Below are 20,651 nucleotides of genomic sequence, written 5' to 3'. Positions count from 1 at the left end.
ATTTATTACCGGAAAAAAAGAGCTGGAGTTTAGTAAAGTGTAATCACTCCTTGTTTTCTGCCACAGGCTGGAAATTCAACTCTTTACCAACTTCCTCACGTCAGCTTCACCCTGCTGATTCATATCCCATTTCTCATTCTCCTCCCTTACTCACTTTAATTTTCTCTTATCTTGGTAGGTAGAAAAAAGAAATGCTTCCATTTCTCCTCAGGTGTTTTTTTCCTCTTTTTGTATTCATCCTAATCACACAATCAAGTTTCGGAAGTATTGTCTCTTGAGCTGTTGTTCTTAGTATTCATTACGTGTTATATTGATGCAGGGAAGTGTGTTTTGTTGCTGCTGTGATGTCAGCTAATCTCACTCCTTTAAAAAAGAAGCCCAAGTGCTCCAACTGTCACCTAAATTTATGTTTAAAGATTCTCAAACACAGCAACAAAAGGTTTTTAGTTGTAGACATTCAACTTCAGCTGTTTTTTAAATCATTTTTATTGCACTGAAAACAAAAATATCTTAAATATCTCCACACAAAAAGAAAGAAAGAAACAGTAGCACATATACTGTTTAAATCTGCATGAACGTATACATACCTGCATACACAACTGCACTTACAGATACATATGCATATACATTCATATGTTACAGTATATGTGTATATACATATGCATATACTGTACATACACACCTGCATTCACACATATGTCCTGCTTTCTATACACTCCTGTTTTCCAATGTTATATAGCAGTTCTAATTAATTTATCTTCAATATAATCTGTACAAAAAGAGCTTCTTAATTATGGCAAAAAATCTTAATCAAGATTATTTAACCCAATCACTCAGGGACTTTGGTAACGCCATGCTTTTACTGAGCCCCTAAAAAACCTGTATTTTTAACAGTGAATTTTCTTGATCTTTAAATGTATTTCAACTGAAAACAATAAAATAAACACAATGTAAATAATTAAAATAAATAATATTTGAACATACAAACTTAAATGCAGCACAAGAGGAGAGGGAGAGACCTTGTGCTTTTGGGGAAAGAGCAGTGGACTGTGATTACTCTAAGCATACATAGAAAATGAATTACAGTATATATGAAAAGTTTCCTGGCTTTTTTTCTGGTCTGAATAAGTCGCTAAATTTGTTATGCCCAGTCTAGGGCACAGCATGAAAGGCCCCATCTTCCCCAAGTCCCAAGTAGCCACAATGACACAAACGTGTGGAATGATCAATAATGTGAATTTATTATAATAATTAAATAACAGAGTTGAGTGAAATGATAACGTCAGGGTGGTCTAAGGCCAAAATAACAAACAAAACAATCCTGTCCAGGGAGTAAGTAAATAACCTAATCAAAGAATAAGAAACAAATGACATAAAGCTTACCTCCCTAACTAAATAAACAGGAGAAAAGTGTAACAAAACTGGCAGTCCACCCCTACTATACAACAGTCTATACAATAATACAACACTACAATGTGTGGCCGGTTGGGAGAGGAGGAAGGTAAGGAATGCCTGCTAGCTCGCCGGCAACCGCCATCTTGGCCCTTTAAAAATCGAATGCCCTCGGCTGCAGCCAATCACAGACGAGGACCTAAACAATCCGCCAATCACCGCCACTGCACGGAAACACAAACTTACAGAAATTACGACAACAGTCTTAACATGCGAGTCACTTTTTAGAAATAAAGTCACTAAGAGGAGCTGAAAAGTCTAAATCTAGTGAGAAAGTTGCAAAGTTGGCAACACTGAACAACTGCTGTGATGGAAATAGCATCCTGGAAACTGGATTGTGAAATGAAACGCTGCGCAATAATCATTTAATCTTGATCATTTTGTTTTCATGATAGTTGGAAGCCAAAATTCTAATTTAAAATTACCTTTGCTTAATTGCCCAGCACTTAAACAAAGTCCTATTTATCTCTTGTTGCATTTCCTTACGATAGTACATCGATATCAATAGCATAGCATTAATGCACCACTACATCTGTTCTCATAATGATCAAACTCAAAATCTGGATGACTTTTTTAAGTATATTTTTGGACTTTCTTGGCATTACCTAAACATATGCACAAATGTTTACTCAAATCCTTGACATCCTTACCAAACGTAGCACCTTTAACTTTGTTATCCCCTCTGTAACTGCTGTGACCTATTTCCTGTCTGCTGCCGTGTTGCTGCACAAGATGCTGCTGCTCAGTAATTCTTCACTGGATAAATTATGCTAAAGGTTGCTGACATTTGCTGTATGTAGTTTGTGGTTGTTTTTATGCCTCCACTGACAACCGCCATTATGTTTTTGGGTTATCCTTCCATCTGTACGAGATATCTTAAGAATGCCTTCAGGGAATTTCTTCAGATTTGTCACAAATGTCTGAGCTGATTAGAGATTCCTGGTCAAAGCTCAATGTCACTGTGACCTCACGACTCATTCTCATGAATGCAATATCTCAGAAATGCCTGGAGGGAATTTCATTACATCTGGCACAAACATCCACTTGGACTCAAGAGTGAACTGATTCAATTTTGGTGGTCAAAGGTAAAGGTCAGTGTGACCTCACTTCGCCACAGCTCAAGAATCCATACAACTAACAGACAAACAGCCCCTCCTCTCTCCTCCAGCACTAATGTTACCATGTTACCGGCCAATTAGCTGGGGGAGCTAAACATAGGGCACACGCCGAATCTTCTACGTCATCAGCCTGGTTTGAATAAAATTTCCCGGAACATTGAGGTGTGGTGGAAATGCAAACCACACAGATTACCAGGATTTATTTTACCCAGGTAAATAAATTCCCGGAAGTAGAAGTTCCTGGAAATGTTGGTGGAATGGAAATATCTAACAGGATAAAATGATGAAGTGATGACATTTATGATGAAAAAATTTGGCTCGCATTTATCGCACTTGATCTTTTTGACAAGCTCGTCACACCAGTTATGTTTTACACATGTGAAGCGTGGAGGTTTGAAAGAATAGATATATTGGAAAGACTACATCTAAAATTTCTAAAATATATCCTACAAGTTAAAATGACAACCTGCAGGGGCATTGGTGGCTTAGTGGATAGAGCAGGCGCCCCATGTGAAAGGCTATTGCCGCAGCGACCTGGGTTCGACTCCAGCCTTTGGCCCTTTGCTGCATTTCATTCCCTCTCTCTCTCTCCCTTTCTGTCCTATGGATTAAAGGCAAAAATGCCCAAAAAAATATAATATAATATACTCTATGGTGAGTTAGGAAGATATCGCTCTGCATTGCAGTTAAAAAGAGGATTATTGGCTACTGAGAGGCTGATAGACTGTAAAGAAACTAAACTTAGTTGAATAGTGTCCAACTATTTGCTCAGCCTGCATAATTTGGGTGTATATGTGTCACTGTGGGTATTGTGGGTTAAGCAGATACTGGATGAATGAGCTTTTCGTACCTCTGGTAACTGTTGAACCGAGGCTAAAAGATCAGTTAAGTGGCAAAGTGAGCTTAAAAGTATAACATCATGTGATATATATGTTGAAATTAAACAAGGGTTTAAACTAGAGAAATATCTGTTGCATGAAAACCAAAAGGACAGACAGGCTATTAATTTTAGAGTAACCAAAATCAGAATTCCTAAAGTCAGATACTGGTCTGATACTGAATTGGTGACACTAGTCTTGGGTGTCCATCTTTAAACTGTGCTGATTGTACAGATCTTATGCACTGCAGGGGTGAAGAGCATCCATGTTCCGCCACATACCTTTTATTGAATACCTTGAAGGCCTGCATATACAGTATTATATGTGTCTGGGGAGACATGAATGTAAACTGTAACTTGTCTGGTCGGCGGAGGCAAACAACCCAGAGGTGGTAATTCTAGTTTCTTTATTGCCCCGCAGCACCTGAACAAGACGTACGACACAGACGTGCCGCTGGTCCTCATGAACTCCTTCAACACAGACGAAGACACAAAGAAGATCCTGCAGAAGTACACACACCACCGCGTCAAGATACACACCTTCAACCAGAGCAGGTGAGACAGTGTGCTCAGAGTAAATGTCAAGTTGAGACACAGTGGGCGCAGAGCAAACACTCCTGATACACGGTTATATTCATCGACACTGAGGGGACCCTGAGGTTATTTTACTGTCAAACCAGATACTAAATCCAAAATTCAAGAAAACATTAAATCCATGTCATTACTGGCAGATTTCAACACTTTTAACCGAGCTGGCAGCATTGAACCCAAACATACTGAATGAACTCTGAATAATGAGCCAGTGTGTATTCAGTGTCTGAGTAGCCAGTGAGCAGTCCCGTACTGTGTGCTGCTGATCTGTCAGAAATACAGCAGCATCCAGACAGGAAATGTCATTTAATGTATGGAGAGAGCCGTTAATATTTAATGACGTAGTGTCTCCAATTTGTCAGTCAAGTGGAACTTGCTTTTTACTGTTTCCCTCTGAATTATTCAGAGCACTTGTATGTTCCATTTGCCCGAAGGAGTGTAGTACAAAGCAGTTTTCAGCAGCGATGGTGGCAGCGGTGGTGGGGGAAGATACTGTCGCGCCATGATTTAATGTGAGCACAGGGAAAGTGGTAGAAGAGTTGAAATGTCACTCAGTAGGAAAACAAAAGGAAGTCTGTGATCGAGTTTGTGAGAGTAATTTATAAAAGGCCAATTAAATTCACCTGCTCATCACACTGTCTGCAACAATTTGCTTTATCACTCAGACAAATTCGAAAAGGCAATTTTATTATTTCGGTGTCCAAATTAAATCCTCTGGTTCCCAAAGTGATGAGCAGAATGAATAAACAGTCTCAGGGCCCTAACACACCAAACTGATGGTCGATCCGTGGTCAATGTCAGGCCGTCGGTGAGCATCTACCCCATTATTAATGGCAGTGTTTCTCGCACTGTTGGCACTAGTTGGCCCTTGTCTGCTTTTTTGCGGCCAATACAGCTTGTTGAATCCATGTCACAGACAGTGGAGCCTGTCGTTGAGTGAATTCGCTCTGATTTGCGGTTCAGTTCAGCGCACAAGAAGAGGAATGGAAGTGAGGGAATTACTTGTTATATAAGGCAAGATTTGCTTTTTAGTCATTGAGCTCTTTAGCAGAAACAGTTTGTAATTGTTTGTGTTACTGTTTGTTAGCCCACGATAATTCTTTTAGCGTCAGATTGTGTTGCCAATGTGCTAACTGGCTAATTAGCACCTTGAGTCCGTCCCACTGGTTTTCCCATTTCCTTTTTTGAATGACGAATACAGACTACCACTGTCTGCTAGACCCCCATGAAAGCCACTCAGCTTTGCTTTCAATTATTTCCTAGTGGCCACTTTTGGTATTGCAGGGGGGAAACATCCCCTGCAGCCCAAAAATAATAATTGGATTTATATAGCGCTAATCAGGATACTCAAAGATGCCTTACAGAGAATGACAACAGCAAACAAACAAACAGGAAGAAAAGAAATCTACAGGGAGGTACAGAGGGAAGAAAGGGCAAAGTACACTGAATTTAGAAGTCTTGGGCGGTTTTGAAAAGGTGTGTTTTGAGGGTTTTCTTGAAGGTGGAGAGTGAGGAGGAGTCTCTGATGTCTTTAGGGAGTGAATTCCAGAGGGTGGGAGCAGGAATGAAAAAGGCCCTGTCCCCCCAGGTGTGGTGGTTAGTCGATAGAGTGCGGTAGGGAGTATGCCGGTGGAGGAGCTCAGACAGGTACGGGGGGAGCCAGGTTGTGGAGAGCTTTGTAAGTGATGAGGAGGAGTTTCAAAAAACACTTTTCTCCACAGACCACCATTATAAAAGAGACGTCTGTAAAACTGTTGACAGCACACCTCAAACTGCAGACAAGGTCACATATGACTCTTTGTATTCTGGATTTTTGATCCATGGAGGTTTGATATTTTGAAAACTTTCTTCAAGTCAAGAAAAATGATGTGAAAACCAGTGAAATCATCACAGTGTCAAGTCTATGAAAAGTTTACAAAAGCACGCACATGAAGACAATAGAAACTAGGTGCTGGACAAGAGATGAAAAACAAAATACAGTCGGCACATGAGACTATACCCCCATACATATTTAAATCACCACAGAGGTGATGTTTCAAGTTACACACTGTTCATCAGACAAAGTGCAATGCAGAGATACACCTTCAAATACCTACTAGGCCAGGACACCTGTGCTGACATCACCTTGGTGGTAATTTGATTAAATATTTATGGGAGCAGTGTTTCTCAGTGGGAGAAGGACTGCTTCAGTGGGCCACATAATGCATAATTAAACCCTGAAGCAAGATGTTTTTTTTTGGTGTATGCACCGAATGAGTAGCAATTTGGTGTGTCTGGGCTTTAACACTGTCTCTCAGTCACTGTATCTTGAAGAGATCTCACAAATCAGGTTTATTTTAAATGCTAATCAAGCTAAATGTAGCTATTTAAGCTAATGAAATAGCTAGAAATAAAAAAAACATATATTTTTAGGACAGGTGATAAAACGAAAGTAATTGACCACAATGAGTAGATGAGAACAGACTAAAAACACAGTGTCTTGTTCGTAACTTAAGAGGAGGTTTTAAAAAGAGAATATTCACTGCTGAGATCAGTTTAACAACTCAACGGTTACTGACACCGAAACTGAATCTTTGATATTATTCATTTCCCTGTGTACTCTGGAAACAATAACTGTTCCCCCTGAGGCAGTAATATTGGATCCAAGACAGGAAAAACACTTCTGTGGACATAACAAAATGTTCTTGGGTCTGAGCAGGCATAAAACCTTTGAAGTCTATGAGCTCATATCAAAACCACTCATCTGAATCATCATCATCCCAGTACAGTCAGCTGGTCTTAAACCCCCATTAAAAAAGGCTTCCGTGCCTCCACCGTGCAGCTCCGCTCACCTGACCAGCTCATCTGCTATCTGAAATATCCTCAATCTGCCAAAAACACAGCCAGCTCCCACTCAGTGCTGCTCCTCATGACGAGGTTTGTTAACTCAACCTGACGCGGATCCTTCTCAGAAACCCTTTGATCACTTTAATGCACGCACTGATGATGGTTTGGACTCTCTGGCTTGTTGCCTCATCAGCCTGCATGGAAAAAAACCTTAAAAACTTTGCTCCCTGATGGTGTTGTTTGAGTCCTGCAGTGATATGAAAAGAACACGGCACTTGGCGTGCTGCTTAGTCGCAGAGTTTTCATGGCTTTACCTCCGGTGTGGAGCAAAAAGATTTCACACTATCTGTTTTCTCTTTGTGCTGTTTATATCTCTTAAACATGTGCAGACTGTGATTCACAGCTCTGTAGATACATGAGTTCATCTGGTCTTTCTTTAAGAAGTACAGAGAGGTACAGACCTTATACTGTACATGCCTACAGAAGAGGAGAAATTTTATCCTACAAGTATTTTGCACCAAAAATTGAAGTTCTAATCAAAACAGGTTTCATTTAGTTAGCAACTAGCTTGTGAGCATTTAGCAGATACGTATGCCACCTTTTTTCCTCAGGAGTTGGTCAAGACCAGCACCACACCATCAACAAGTTGCATTTAACTGTTTGATTAAAGAAAAACGGGACAGATGTGCGAGGCTTCAACTGCTTTTAGCTTATTTGCTTTGCCAAATAGTGTGGGAAAGCTTCGTTGGGAGATCTACCGTAGCACCTGGGCATGACAAACCCCTCAGGACTCTATGTAGAGGAGAGGAAGAGAAGAACAGGATGGGAGGGAGGGGTGAAGAATACCAGTGGAACAGGAGGACTGGGTTAGTTGGTGTTGATGCAGGAAGTGACATGGTTGAGGTGTGGTCCTGCTCCCGAAATTCTGCTAGATGGCTTTAATAAATGCTAATTGTTCTCCGTGTCTGCTGCATTTGTAAATATGAATAATGCAGCCCCACCCATATATGTATACGAGTAATTGTCAACCGGCGTACTGCGGGACACGTACAGCACACCAAAGCCTCCCATGCAGTCCAAAGAATATTAGTCAATTCAGAAAATGTGAGGGGGAAAGATGTGTTCTGGTATTTTGGACATCAAGCATTTTTTCCACCTTTAGTAAAGCAACCCCTAAAACATTTGAGATGGAAATAATTTTATTAGGAATGATTTACCAACCCTAAATGTGTGGCTACCGAAGACGCTATGAATTTATCTTTCAGCTATTAAGGAGTAGTAGTGATGTGTCAATAAGTGACACAGCAGCGTTCTGAGTAAGTTATTAATAGTCCAGTCTCCAGTCTCAGTCAACTCAGTGGAGTGGATGGATTTAATATCCAGACCCAGGCAAATATCTTATCTATTTAACAATTATTAATTAAAAGATTAAACAGGGACAGGCTAATGAGGGCTAGATACATTTTTATTGTCATATTTTTGAAAATCCATCCCCGCAGTGTCTGCTTTGAGAAATTCTGTCGCTTTGACAAATGTAGTTGATGAATCCTGACTTATGATGTATATACTGCATTATACTTTTTTTTATCTTATAATTTTTATTCAGTTTTAACAGGATTACACAATGGATAATTACAACAGGTATCAATTTTAGAGCATATATATGACAGGAACAAAGCATATAATCCAATCACAGTCCTCCCCATTCCACTAACCCCTAATAACAGCTGGGATATCATCAATTGGATGGTTCGCCATCTCCTCAATAGAGCAAAAAATGACAGATGAGCTGAAAGCCAGGCTCAATATTTGAAGAGAGGGGAGAGATGCCTATGTAAAAGGCAGGTTCAGATTAATGGGCTACTTTATCACAGTACACACTGACAGAAAGCAAGAGGAACACACTCTGGAAGTTTCAGGAAGGGGCCCTAAACCTTGTGGAAATTTTTATCTGAGTTACAAATTGAGTAGGGAGTCTTTTCAAGATTAAGTGAGAACATAATGTCTCTCAGCCAGTGGGCATAGGTGGGCAGGGCAGCATCTCTCCATCTGATTGGAACTGCCCATCTGGCTGAGGATTGAGGATAAAGTTTGAAACATCTTTCTGCATGATACTTTTAATTCATGACTACTCTTATATCCTCATTATTATCATTATTGCCAGTGGGTACATTTTATTTTGCACTACATCATCATCTTCATTCTCTCACCATTTTTGTTACAGCTTATTTTGCCATTTACATATTACTTTTATCATAATGTGCACAGCTTTCCATGCTTTTTTTTAACTGTATTGTGTTGCCTACTCTACATGCCTCTGCAAACTGAACCTCTGGAAATAATTGTCTTGAATTGAAGTGAATAAATAGGCCACTGTTTGCTAAGGTGTTCGCCATAATTACTGTGTAACATGATACAATATAAATGTTGTGTTAACAGCTTGGTGCACTGCCCCCAAGTGGCCAAAATAATATATAACTGCAGTTTAAGTTAAGTTTAGTCCTCTTTAGATCAAGATTAAAGTCCTCTCAATTGCTCCAAGCTTTTAAACTCCAACTTTAAACTCAGATTTCTGGTTAACTTTACACTGATAGTTGTTGTAATTGCAGCTGAACAATTTTTAGAAGGGATTAAGCAAAAAGAGGGCATTTTCTTGAGGCAAACCAAACATGATGTTTAATCGTTTTCTCCTCTGTCCAGGTACCCTCGCATCAATAAAGAGTCCCTCCTCCCCGTGTCCACAGACCTGAGCATGACTGGGCAGAGCGCAGAAGGCTGGTACCCTCCGGGGCACGGCGACATTTATGCCAGCTTCTACAACTCGGGCCTGCTGGACCAGCTGATCACGCAGGGCAAGGAGTACATCTTTGTCTCTAACATCGACAACCTGGGAGCCACCGTCGACCTCCACATCCTGAACCACCTGGTCAGCCAGCCAAATGGCAAGCGCTGCGAGTTCATCATGGAGGTGACAGATAAGACGCGCGCTGACGTCAAGGTATGAGGAGGAGAAGCTTTGTATATATTCATACTGTCACAGAGTTGCTGTGTGTGTGTGTGATGTTCTGGCCTTATTGTACGTATGAGTTTTCACAGCATTATTTGTTCCTCTGTAGACATAAGACGTCTTTGTGCACATGCCAACAAATCACAGTATAGCAGCAGATTAAACAGACAACGTTATGAATGAAGCTTTGAAGCTCTGGACATCCCAGCTGTTATCCTGGGGATTGCTTTGCTTTTGGTTCCAGCAGGATGGAAAATAAAGAAACTCCAACCAAACTTTAACACTGTACAGAAACCTTTTGGCAATCATTATCAATAAAAATGCAGTGGCATTATAAAAAATATATCTCTCAGGGAAAAGAAGGAAAGTTTCTGTTTCACCCTGGAGTCCATCCAACACATAAATCATGAGAACATGTTGTAAAATAGCAGACTCTGATTTCCAGGGTGGCACGCTGATCCAGTATGAAGGCAAACTGCGTCTGCTGGAGATCGCCCAGGTGCCCAAGGCCCACGTGGACGAATTCAAATCAGTTTCCAAGTTCAAGATCTTCAACACCAACAACCTGTGGATCTCTCTGGCTGCCATCAAGAGGCTGCAGGAGCAGAAGGCGATGGACATGGAGATCATAGTCAACCCCAAGGTGAGTGAAGAGGAAACTGAAAGATACAGTCAAGAGGAAATAACACACAGTACACACATGTCTCACACATAGTCAACACCAAGTTATAGAACAATTCAGGTTTTTATTGAATAGCTTGATCCAGCTGTTGCTCAGTTAAACAGTTACTAGTACTGGGAATCATTCTCTCCTGCTTCTCATCTTTGTTTGATATCTCTATCTCTATGGCAGTTAGTGAGTTTTCGTGATGTCAGTGAACTTGTTGCTCCCAGCAAAGTTGTGTGTTTTTAGACGCTGTAAAGCCTGTTAGTCAATACTCGCACCTATGACAGTGATCTGTGTGAGATACCACCTGTGATTGGCAGAGGCTTGAAGACAGAAGGTGGTTGTTTTTCCTGCTCGTTCATGTGTGTGTAAGGCGAGAAGCAGTATTTGTTGACGTAGCCTCAAATGCAGAGAACACCTTGTAAAGCAGACAGGTATGTTGTTTTGGCGCTGGCTTTGACCCACAGAAGCCTGTGCTTAAATTAAGGAATAAAAAGCCAGCAAAAGAAGTTCATGCCCGTAGCCTCATTGTTAAGGGACGCTACAATTTTTTTGAAATGAAGACGGCTAATATGTTCATGTATTTCTGTTGTGATCAAAATTAATGTCCAGCAAACTGTTCCTATCATTATGTTTCAAAAGATACCTACAAATGAATATGACAGAGAGGCAAAGAAATCAAAATGTTTATTTCCTGGTTAGGTGACAAATCATCAAAGGCCACACATATGACACATCTGTCTCTATCACCAGTTCAGTTAATCTTGCACACCATTCTGGACCCCTGCGATGTCATGCTCGACTCTGCAGAACCCTGAACAGGGTGTCTACAGGTCCTTAAAAAGTCCTATATTAAAATGTCATAAATTCAATGTTATAACAAGGTCTTAACTACTACAGACATTTTATCTGACATTTCTGATGTTATAAATCTTTGAAAACTATAATACTGTCATTTTACTTCATACTTGCACTTATCTGTAGGCAAAATGTAGATTGACTTAACTCTAATAACCATATTCCTATACAACACTTACATATACTACTTGTCTGCGATGCTTACCTGCAATGCTTAAATAAGTAAAACATGATTTGTCCAAAAATCTGTCCTAAATATGGTTAAAAGGTGTCTTGAACAGGTTTTAAAAAGCATTAAATCTAACAGTCTGATACCTGTAGACACCCAGCTGAAGCCCCGCCCCCGCTGCTGCGCAGAGCCACAGAGCACTGCACGCCTCTGTACTTAAACTTTAATAATGCTGAAGGTGTTGTGTGTCCAAATGGCACCAAATCTGACACTGCACATCCTTGGGTCCCAAGCAATACACCTGCCAAGTGTAAAGCAGATCAGATAAACAGTCCAAGAGGTGCAAAGGACACACAGTGATACACAGATACAGACAGACAGAGATTCCTCACTTCATAGTTAGATAAAATGAAAAGATGAAACTTACTCATGAATCTAAAGGAACAGTAAAAACAACAAAACAAACTGAAGGACAAGTAGATTAAGTAAAGCAAAAAAGAGCATAGATAATCTCACCCTGTCACTGTAATAATCTCATTTCTCTGTATATCTTTCACCCATATATATAAATATGATTCTACACAGTGAAATATGACAAAGGTGTAAAATGTAGAATGTCTTCTAATTTTCAAATTGAAAAAGCATATTGAATCTCCTCTAAATTTGTGCTACTACTTAAATCGCCCAGCCTTATCTTAATTGTTGGGACAGTAGTTTTCTTCCAACATGTATTATTACAATTTTGTCTTGCCGAGATGAGGGAATAAGAAAGACCTTTTCTTAAGTGTTAAGCTTAGGAAGATTAGTAAAGGATTTGATCCACGATTAGAGGTGAAGACGATAAAAAAACAGACCAAAGTTACTTCTGAAGACTGGCATCTATCACACATGGCCATCATTGCTGTTGAAACATGATGGCCACTGCTCGATTTTGAAGATTTTGGTGACTAATCCTGATTAACACAGTTTTACAACAGCATCCATAAGGACAACTAACATAAGTCTTAGCACTGTTTAGTCAACAGCAAAATAAATCCTCTAGTACAGAGGTTCAGTCAAATCTGGAAACGCAGACATGATACACATGTTTTTTGATCCAGTGGGACTTCCCGTAAATCCGCTTAGAAATAACACAGAGAATATGCTCCTTATAACTCCAGAACATGCATAAGAATCTTCACGTTTTTTAGGTTTTCTTTAGTATCACAGTGACAGTGATAGTTGTCTGTACAACCACTGGTACACTGCAAACTGGACCTGCTAATAGTGAATTCGACGTTCTTTTAATGGTGCCAGTTTGCCAACATGTAAACAAGTACTTCCTGTTTCCATCCCCCAGAGTCCCTAAATTGTGGGGACTGTAGTTTAGAGCAAACAGGGGGTTTTGGGAGATCGCAGTTGTCGTACAGAATAGAAATGTACATGAGGTGCAAGAGAGAGACACAACTGAGACAGCACAAGCTTTTCTACATCAGAGGAATAACATCAGTCTCCTGAACTGTGCTGCCTTGCAGGACGCTCTAGTCCTTATGTTTCCTTTTCTTTGAGCCCATCAGAGTGAAATGACTCATAAATGTCCTTTATTACTCTGCTGTTGGAAACCTTGAGGGGGCCAATTCAAAGACAGTCCCCACCAGGATGACTTCACTTTGCAATGGATGCTCAGATGAAACAATTCACTTTCAATAACCAGCCAACAGAATAATATCATCTGTGCCGTTTTACCACGTCCATCCCATCGCATTTGAAAGCATCACCGTGAACAGCAGAGCAGAGAGATTTCTGCACACTCTCCTCCACCGAGACCACCGCTTCTGAATAAATCATATCTTGCAAAAAGAAACCCAAGCGTCCCGAGGAAACCCATATTTTAGAGCCTCTCTGTGTTTCCGCCGTCCTGCACGGCTCGACTCTCTGAGTCGTTTGTTGTCATGCGAGGTTTTTGCATACAAAGGAGAGAAAAGGAGCTTCAAACCAATCCAGTTTTCTGGTCTCCTCTCCAGTGGCTCATCTGCCCAACTTGGACTCCAGTTAAAGCTCTGTGTTTGTGTGTGTGTTTGTCTTTAGTGGGAGTGTGTTTTTGTGTGTGTGCTGGCGTTAGAGAGACAAAGATTAATATTAAAGTGTTATTTCCTCTACAAAAATGTTACTTCAAAGGCCACCTCTGTGACTATAAAATGCATTTTTCATTTTCACTCTGCTGCTCTTGCTGAGCTTGTTTGTCCACCTCCAGCTCACACATTTGCATATAGTTAATTTTCAACCACTTTTTAATAAAGCAAAGAGTTTTTCGAATAAATTAAAGTAAATTGAGGCAGCAGAAATGTAGCTGCTTGAATTCCGATGAAGGAATGCTCTGAGTAAATGCTGGATTAGCATGATTTGCTCAAGCACAGTTTTTAAGGCTCCGTGTCTTCCCCGCGCATGTTTATCCTTTACTGCCCTCCAAAGCAAACAAATTTGATGTGATGTGACTTGATGTTATTTTGGTTGTGCTCACTCAGAGGCAACACGCTGTGCCTCTGTTCACCCCCTGCCTCGGGGTATGCAAATCCGCAACCAGCGTAATAAATTCACTGCTGAACCCGAGCCCCATTCCTGATTATTGCTTTCGGCCTATAGATGTAATTTTCCAGCTCGTGGCTGATCACACACCGTGACACAGCAACTGTTATGTAACTGGTGATAACTGTGCAGAGCTGTGTGGCTTTACATAAGTGTGTGTTCCCATCTAGGTAAGAGTGCAGCACTAAATCTGGGGGCCCGTTTCTGTTACACAGCGCTGTGGCCCCATGCATGTGAAAACTGTGAGCACTCATGGTACTGAGAGGCTCTCAAGATAAAAGCATCCATGAAGTGGTGAATGTTACATAACTGCTTCTGGTAGATATACCTGAGATTCAGATCATTGTATTATATTATTATACTGTGGAACCTTTCAGTCTAATTTTAGTTCATCGTGTTCAGTTCTGTGGCCTCGGGAAACATTTCACCTCCTAAAGTCAAGATGCAACAGCATTTTGAAAGCTTCAGTATTGTGACATATTTCTTAGTATAATAGGACAGGCAGGTGGGATATAACCAAGGAAGCATTTTGATTTTATAGTTAAAGAGTGAGCATGTCATAACAGTGAGACCCCGACAGTGTAACATTCTCTTTGTACATCCATGGCACTGATGGGATAGTTGTCTGGGAGAGATGAGATGAAGTCCGTGTAATGTTGGTTGCTGAGGCAGTCCACTATAAAATGCCTTAAATATAATCTGGAGCTGTCACAGGTACCACTCTATTCAAAGTGAATTAATTCTAGCTGTAACCACGGTATATTGGATATTGGTTTAATTTCATTTTTAAGTAATCCCTGCCTTTACTAAATTAAAATGTATTTATTTATTTTCCGTAACTGCTTATCCTGGTACAGGGTCATAGGTGTGCTGGAGCCTATCCCAGCTGACATTGGGCGAGAGACAGGGAACACCCTGGACCAGACTATCACAGGACTGACACATAGAGACAGACAACCATTCACACTCACACCTACGGACAACTTAGAGTCACCAATTAACCTGCAAGTCTTTGGACTGTGGGAGGAAGCTGGAGCACCTGGAGGAAACCCACGCTGACACGGGGAGAACATGCAAACTCTGCACAGAGCCGGCAGATGGATTCAAACTCTGAACCCTCTTGCTGTGAGGCGCCATTGCTAACCACTGCTCCACCTTGCTGTAAATTAAAATTGGCTGAATAAATCGGTGTAAGACTTAACCTTTGTATGTAAAAAGTGGAGGCCCCTCTTACCCCTTAAAGATGATAAATGATTTAGTTTTGTCTCTAAACGTAGCTAAAGCCGAGTGACTACTTGTGCTGCTGGAGCACAGACGTACAGCATCATGTGTTTCCCCATGAAAGTGAAATCAGGGATCCAAAGAAGAAAAGAAAGGGAGAGAACGCAAACTGACTTTGTAAGAAAAAAAAATCAAAGGTACTTAAGAGAGACAAGGATTAAGATAGGAAGCACAGGGGGGCGCTCAGAGACTGTTTATGCATAGGGCCTGGAATTTGGTGCTACACGCCTGATAAGAACACAAAGAAATCACATTTTTGCGGGGGTGGGGACTATATTGTTAATAAGGAGCACAATATGGCCGGTGCTGTGATCTTAAATAGGCATTTTTCATTTCACCCTGAAGAGTCTACAGGGATGTGAGCAGCTCTGTGAGGCTGTACTTAGACACAGCAGTGCTTTAAGCTAACATTAGCATGCTAACTGTGCACTGTGACAATGCTAACATGCAGGTATAATGTTTAGCATCTTAGTTTAACTTGCTAGATGCTGCATAACAATTTTACGTTTTTATTTATTTTGTTAGCATGACTGTGCAGTAAATTACAGTATTACCAGGGCAGGTTGTGCAAAACTTACATTGCAGATGTGTCTAATAATATGTATGGGTGTAGAGCTGTGTAACAACATGAGTCAGCTCTTTATGTAAGATGATTTAAATGTTTAATTTAGAAACTGACCTAAATATTCTGTTGGCTTTTAGGAGACTTGTGGTTTGTGTTTGTTTTGGGTTATTTTGGCTCCTTACGGTTCATTAGCGCAGTGAGAGATGGAGAGAAAATAGAGAGAACAGGAACGTCCTCTCGGCGATGTGAATCAGAGCACTAATTGCAAACACTTGTTGTTCTTCGTGTTTCTGGAAAGAAGCATTTAAAAGAATCAAGTTTCTTTTCCTGCTACAACCAATATGTCTCTTCTCTTCTTTTGGTTCCCATCAGACGCTTGATGGTGGGCAGAATGTCATCCAGCTGGAGACAGCGGTTGGTGCTGCCATCAAATGCTTCGACAACGCCATGGGCATCAACGTGCCTCGCAGCCGCTTCCTGCCTGTAAAGACCACGTCGGACCTGCTGCTGGTCATGTCCAACTTGTACAGCCTGGACGCCGGCTCTCTCACCATGAGCCCCAAGAGGGAGTTCCCAACAACGCCACATGTCAAACTGGGCAGCTCCTTCACCAAGGTGATTATGATTTAAAGAAAACATGTAAAAGCAGCTTCTCACTCTGTACACGATGATGACTGAGTGAGCTTGGTCACTGTATTCTGCTGTATGGAAAGTTGTGGGATGATTTATGGTGCTGTGTACCTTCTTGTCAAAATCATCACTGTCTCAACTGAAAATATCTCGTAATTACGAGATAATATCTCTCGCCCACCTCAACTGACCCAATTGAAAGAGGTTAGTTGAGGTGGGCGCCTCCTGTTAGAGGTGTTCCGAGCACGTCCCACTGGTAGGAGGCCCCGGGGCAGACCCAGAACACGCTGGAAGGATTACATATCTCATTTGACCTGGGAACGCTTAGCGGTCCCCCAGGAGGAGCTGGAAAGTGTTGCTGGAGAGAGGGACGTCTGGGGCGCTTTGCTCGGCCTGTTGCCTCCACAACCTGGCCCTGGATGAAAGTTTATATTTCTGGGGCCTAAAAATAAAATGAGGGCAGGATGTTATTATTTGGTGTTGTCAGATTAACTTGGATCTTAATTAGATTTAAAATATGATTCAGTGGGTTTAAAAGTTTTGTATGTCCTCCTGTGTGCGTCTGTGTTCAGGTTCAAGAGTACTTGACCCGCTTCGAGAGTATCCCCGACATGCTGGAGCTCGACCACCTGACGGTGTCTGGAGACGTCACCCTCGGGAAAAACGTTTCACTCAAGGTAAAACATCCTTGCTCACATTAAGTTTTACTAAATAGGAGGCTGTTGTATTGTGTTAAAACAAACAACATCATAAACTTTCATGTGACATAAGATTTGGTTATAAAAGGTTTCAAAGGCATAAATAGCACAAATTGAATATGTATTTAATCTAAATGAGCAGAAGTCTCTTTGGTGGAGTGTGACAGCCCAGAAAGACTACAGCGTTATTTATTCTGGTGACCACACAGAGATGCAGTGTGGGTATTAAAAAGGCCACAAACCATGAGTAATGTCCAACCTGCAGCTTTTTAGTTTCCATATTAATTGATGCGGTGGAGATAAAGTGTGAAGATACACTCGGGGCATCTCAAGGTGCCACATTACAGAGATAAATCTTTAAATTTTACTGACCTTTACTTGTAAAGGACGTGTAATCCTGAGAGATTGTAATCTGGTTTCCTCCCTCAGGTCATGTTCGTTTTTAACAATGATAAAACAGAAACTTCAGTGTTAAAGTCTTTGAAAGTAACTGGTGCTGCTGGCAGGTGGCTGTCATTGATTTATTGCTTTAATTAAATCCTGCCACCCTCTCTGTCCCTGACTAACAAAAAACTGATCGCTCTCCCTCCTCACAGGGCACTGTCATCATCATCGCCAACCACGGAGATCGGATTGATATTCCAGCCGGCTCCATGCTGGAGAACAAAATCGTATCTGGCAACCTCCGCATCATGGACCACTGACGCCTTTTACACACACAAACACATACTCAGAACCCGCCCTCATCATGTGACATAGTCAACTTAATCCCAGTCATGTGACCTGTTTGTCATATTTTAACATGTTGTGAGAGAAAGTGGCTTTTCCCTAAAGGGTGTGTGTGATTGCATGTGCAGTCCTACTCTGCAGTTTCAGGACATATGTAGTGTACATGGATGATAGTTTTTGTAGCTGGGATATACTGCCCTCTGCAGGCTGTTTATTACAGAATATAAACCTTTAATAGTGTTCACAATGAGCTACTTAGAGCTGTCCTGTTAAACACTGACTTATATCCATGCTAGAGAGAAAGACAAATCAGATTATTTTATTTTTTAACTGTAGTGATTTATTCTTCCTGCCAAAACAGACACAAAATAGATACAATAATAATAATAGTAATAATAATAATAATAATGGGACTAAGCATCAAAGAAGAAACCTGATTATTTAAATATCATCATCATCGTCTGTGTGCTCTTACAGCACTGCTAATGTAATCACATGGTGTACTTACATAGAGAGGTGAAGTCATGAAGTTATGGAGAAGTTTGGACCGTTTATTTGAAGCACAAAGACCTCACATGGTTCCACAATTCAGCTGTGACAAGATACGTTCAAGACTGAAATAATGTGCAGCTGTATTTTAGTTTATCCATCACTTACACCCGGGACTGGAGCCTGTTCTAGCTCACAGGAACTTTTCAGGAAGTATCCAAGTCAGTGTTACAGAAAGATTGAAACCCTTCACTGAGCCACCGTACTGCCCTGTGATAGGTTAAATGAAAAATAAAATGAGTAAGTCTTAAAGTGGAATCAGATGACTTATCTACATAAATGCTGTACTTCTACATGGTTGTCATTCGTTCGAGGTTTGACGGTCTATATTATGTAATGTCGCTGTGCCCTTTTCTTCTGTAATGTTTAATGGCTAAGTGACTGAAGAATTAGTACACTAACAAGCATTTTCTGTAAACAGCTGCATCTGAAAATGATGCTGATGATGAGAGTGGTGAAACTAAGCCAACTGCCAGATTAAATGTTGGCATTTTACGTTGCTGCAAACCACAGATACATTACATTTGTACATTATTTGGAACGGATATGTTGGAAATTTTACGAAACAATGCCGTGGTGAAGGCATGATTAGGTTTAGACCCAAAAAATGCTCGGTTATGGTGAGTAAAAGATCATGTTTTGTCTGAAAACACCTACAGTTGATGGCACTAAAGCCGCTAGAACGGTGGCTCAGATGCCACTGGGGAATGAAGCAGTGTGTCAGTGACAAACACCCAGGGTCAGTGGCTCAAACACTGGTAGAAACACAGCAAGGGGTTGCCAAAACACAACTGATGTTTGCTGGTGTTGAACAGTAGTTTGCAACTTGGCAGCTGTGAAACGTCGATGGGAAATGCTGCAACTTGTCAGTAAAAAACACCCAATATCAGTGCCACAAACGCTGGTTGAAACGCTGTGAAGGCTGTTTGTTTGTCTCAGTTGTCTAGGCCTCAGTCCCTCCATACACCGTCCCCTTTACCTCCTGATGACAGAATTAGCCCATTTACTACATCACTTTACAACATTTATATGCTACGTTTGAAACATACAAAGATAACAGATCTGTGGTTTGCAAAAACAAACAATGTGAACATTACCTCCTGGTGACCGGGCTGAACTTAAAGCAGTAACGTTGCAGCCCAGAAAACCAAATCTGTGGGGTTGTCTATGTAAGTGACACCTTTCAAATCCATCATTTGATTTATTGTATTAAAATACATATTTTTAATCAGAGCAGCTTCAAGTTAATTTTACTGGATAACAGTAAATTATGAATTTGTGGAACCAGTCAGAAATCCCATCTCATGTGAGGTTTTCTTCCAGAGCAATGACAGCTACGACTTCTACTTAATAGTGTTGAACATACCTCCACTAGATGTAGTTACACCTCCAGAGTCCAGGCTAACCTCATCTTCATCCCAAAGCTCTCAGATGTTTGTGCCATAGAAGAGAAACTAACATGTAAACAACTTGTTTGGTACCCTGGAGCTTTTTCAAGACTGTAACGATCCAGGCACGATTGCAATGCCCTGAAATGACATGTAATAAGTGATATATCATGTTAAAGTGAAGGCCTTTATCTGTACAGTCCCTGTGTGATATAGATGATGAGTTATACCACGATATTGTGCATTATTTTTGTTTTTATCCAGTATGTTTGCTCACATTATGACCTTAATGTTGTATGCCTCCATTACGCTGTCAAATCTCTCCTGTCTCCTCTGTCCATCACATCACTCAGCGTTATCTCTTCACAGGAGGTGCAACACTTCCTGCAGCATCGGTTTACACACACACATACACTCACAGATTCAGACATTTTTAAAACACAGAGTTTCAGTGTGAGAATACTTGAGATGGGTCTGACACTCGCAGACCGGAAGCCTGAAAGCAATAAGTGTTTATCTGTGACGGTGTCGAGGTCTCTGCCCGGCTCAGTTCTGCCTCCTCAGAGCTGAATAAAGTGCAATATGAAATAATGAGCATGTGTCATATGTTGTGTCGCTACACCCACAATCACTTCATTCATCAGTGACCTCATCCAGAACAGGAAGTCGACCCAGTGGCAC

At 40.9% G+C, this 20,651-nt stretch overlaps 1 protein-coding gene across 3 annotated transcripts in view; it reads left to right on the top strand.

The window, feature by feature from the left end:
• ugp2b (UDP-glucose pyrophosphorylase 2b) overlaps window positions 1–20,564 on the top strand; it is a 47,333-nt gene extending 26,769 nt beyond the window's left edge. For all 3 annotated transcript variants that reach the window (XM_033613959.2, XM_033613961.2, XM_033613958.2), the window contains exons 5-10: window positions 3,869–4,002; window positions 9,565–9,862; window positions 10,317–10,514; window positions 16,349–16,591; window positions 17,179–17,283; window positions 17,901–20,564. In XM_033613959.2, the coding sequence (XP_033469850.1) occupies window positions 3,869–4,002; window positions 9,565–9,862; window positions 10,317–10,514; window positions 16,349–16,591; window positions 17,179–17,283; window positions 17,901–18,008 (1,086 nt within the window). In that variant the 3' untranslated portion in view covers window positions 18,009–20,564. The remainder of the gene's footprint in view (window positions 1–3,868; window positions 4,003–9,564; window positions 9,863–10,316; window positions 10,515–16,348; window positions 16,592–17,178; window positions 17,284–17,900) is intronic.
• Window positions 20,565–20,651: the final 87 nt, after the last annotated feature.

Source organism: Epinephelus lanceolatus, chromosome 17 (genome assembly GCF_041903045.1).
Source record: "Epinephelus lanceolatus isolate andai-2023 chromosome 17, ASM4190304v1, whole genome shotgun sequence".
NCBI classification, from domain to species: domain Eukaryota; kingdom Metazoa; phylum Chordata; class Actinopteri; order Perciformes; family Serranidae; genus Epinephelus; species Epinephelus lanceolatus.
This window is presented reverse-complemented; position numbering and strand designations above follow the sequence as displayed.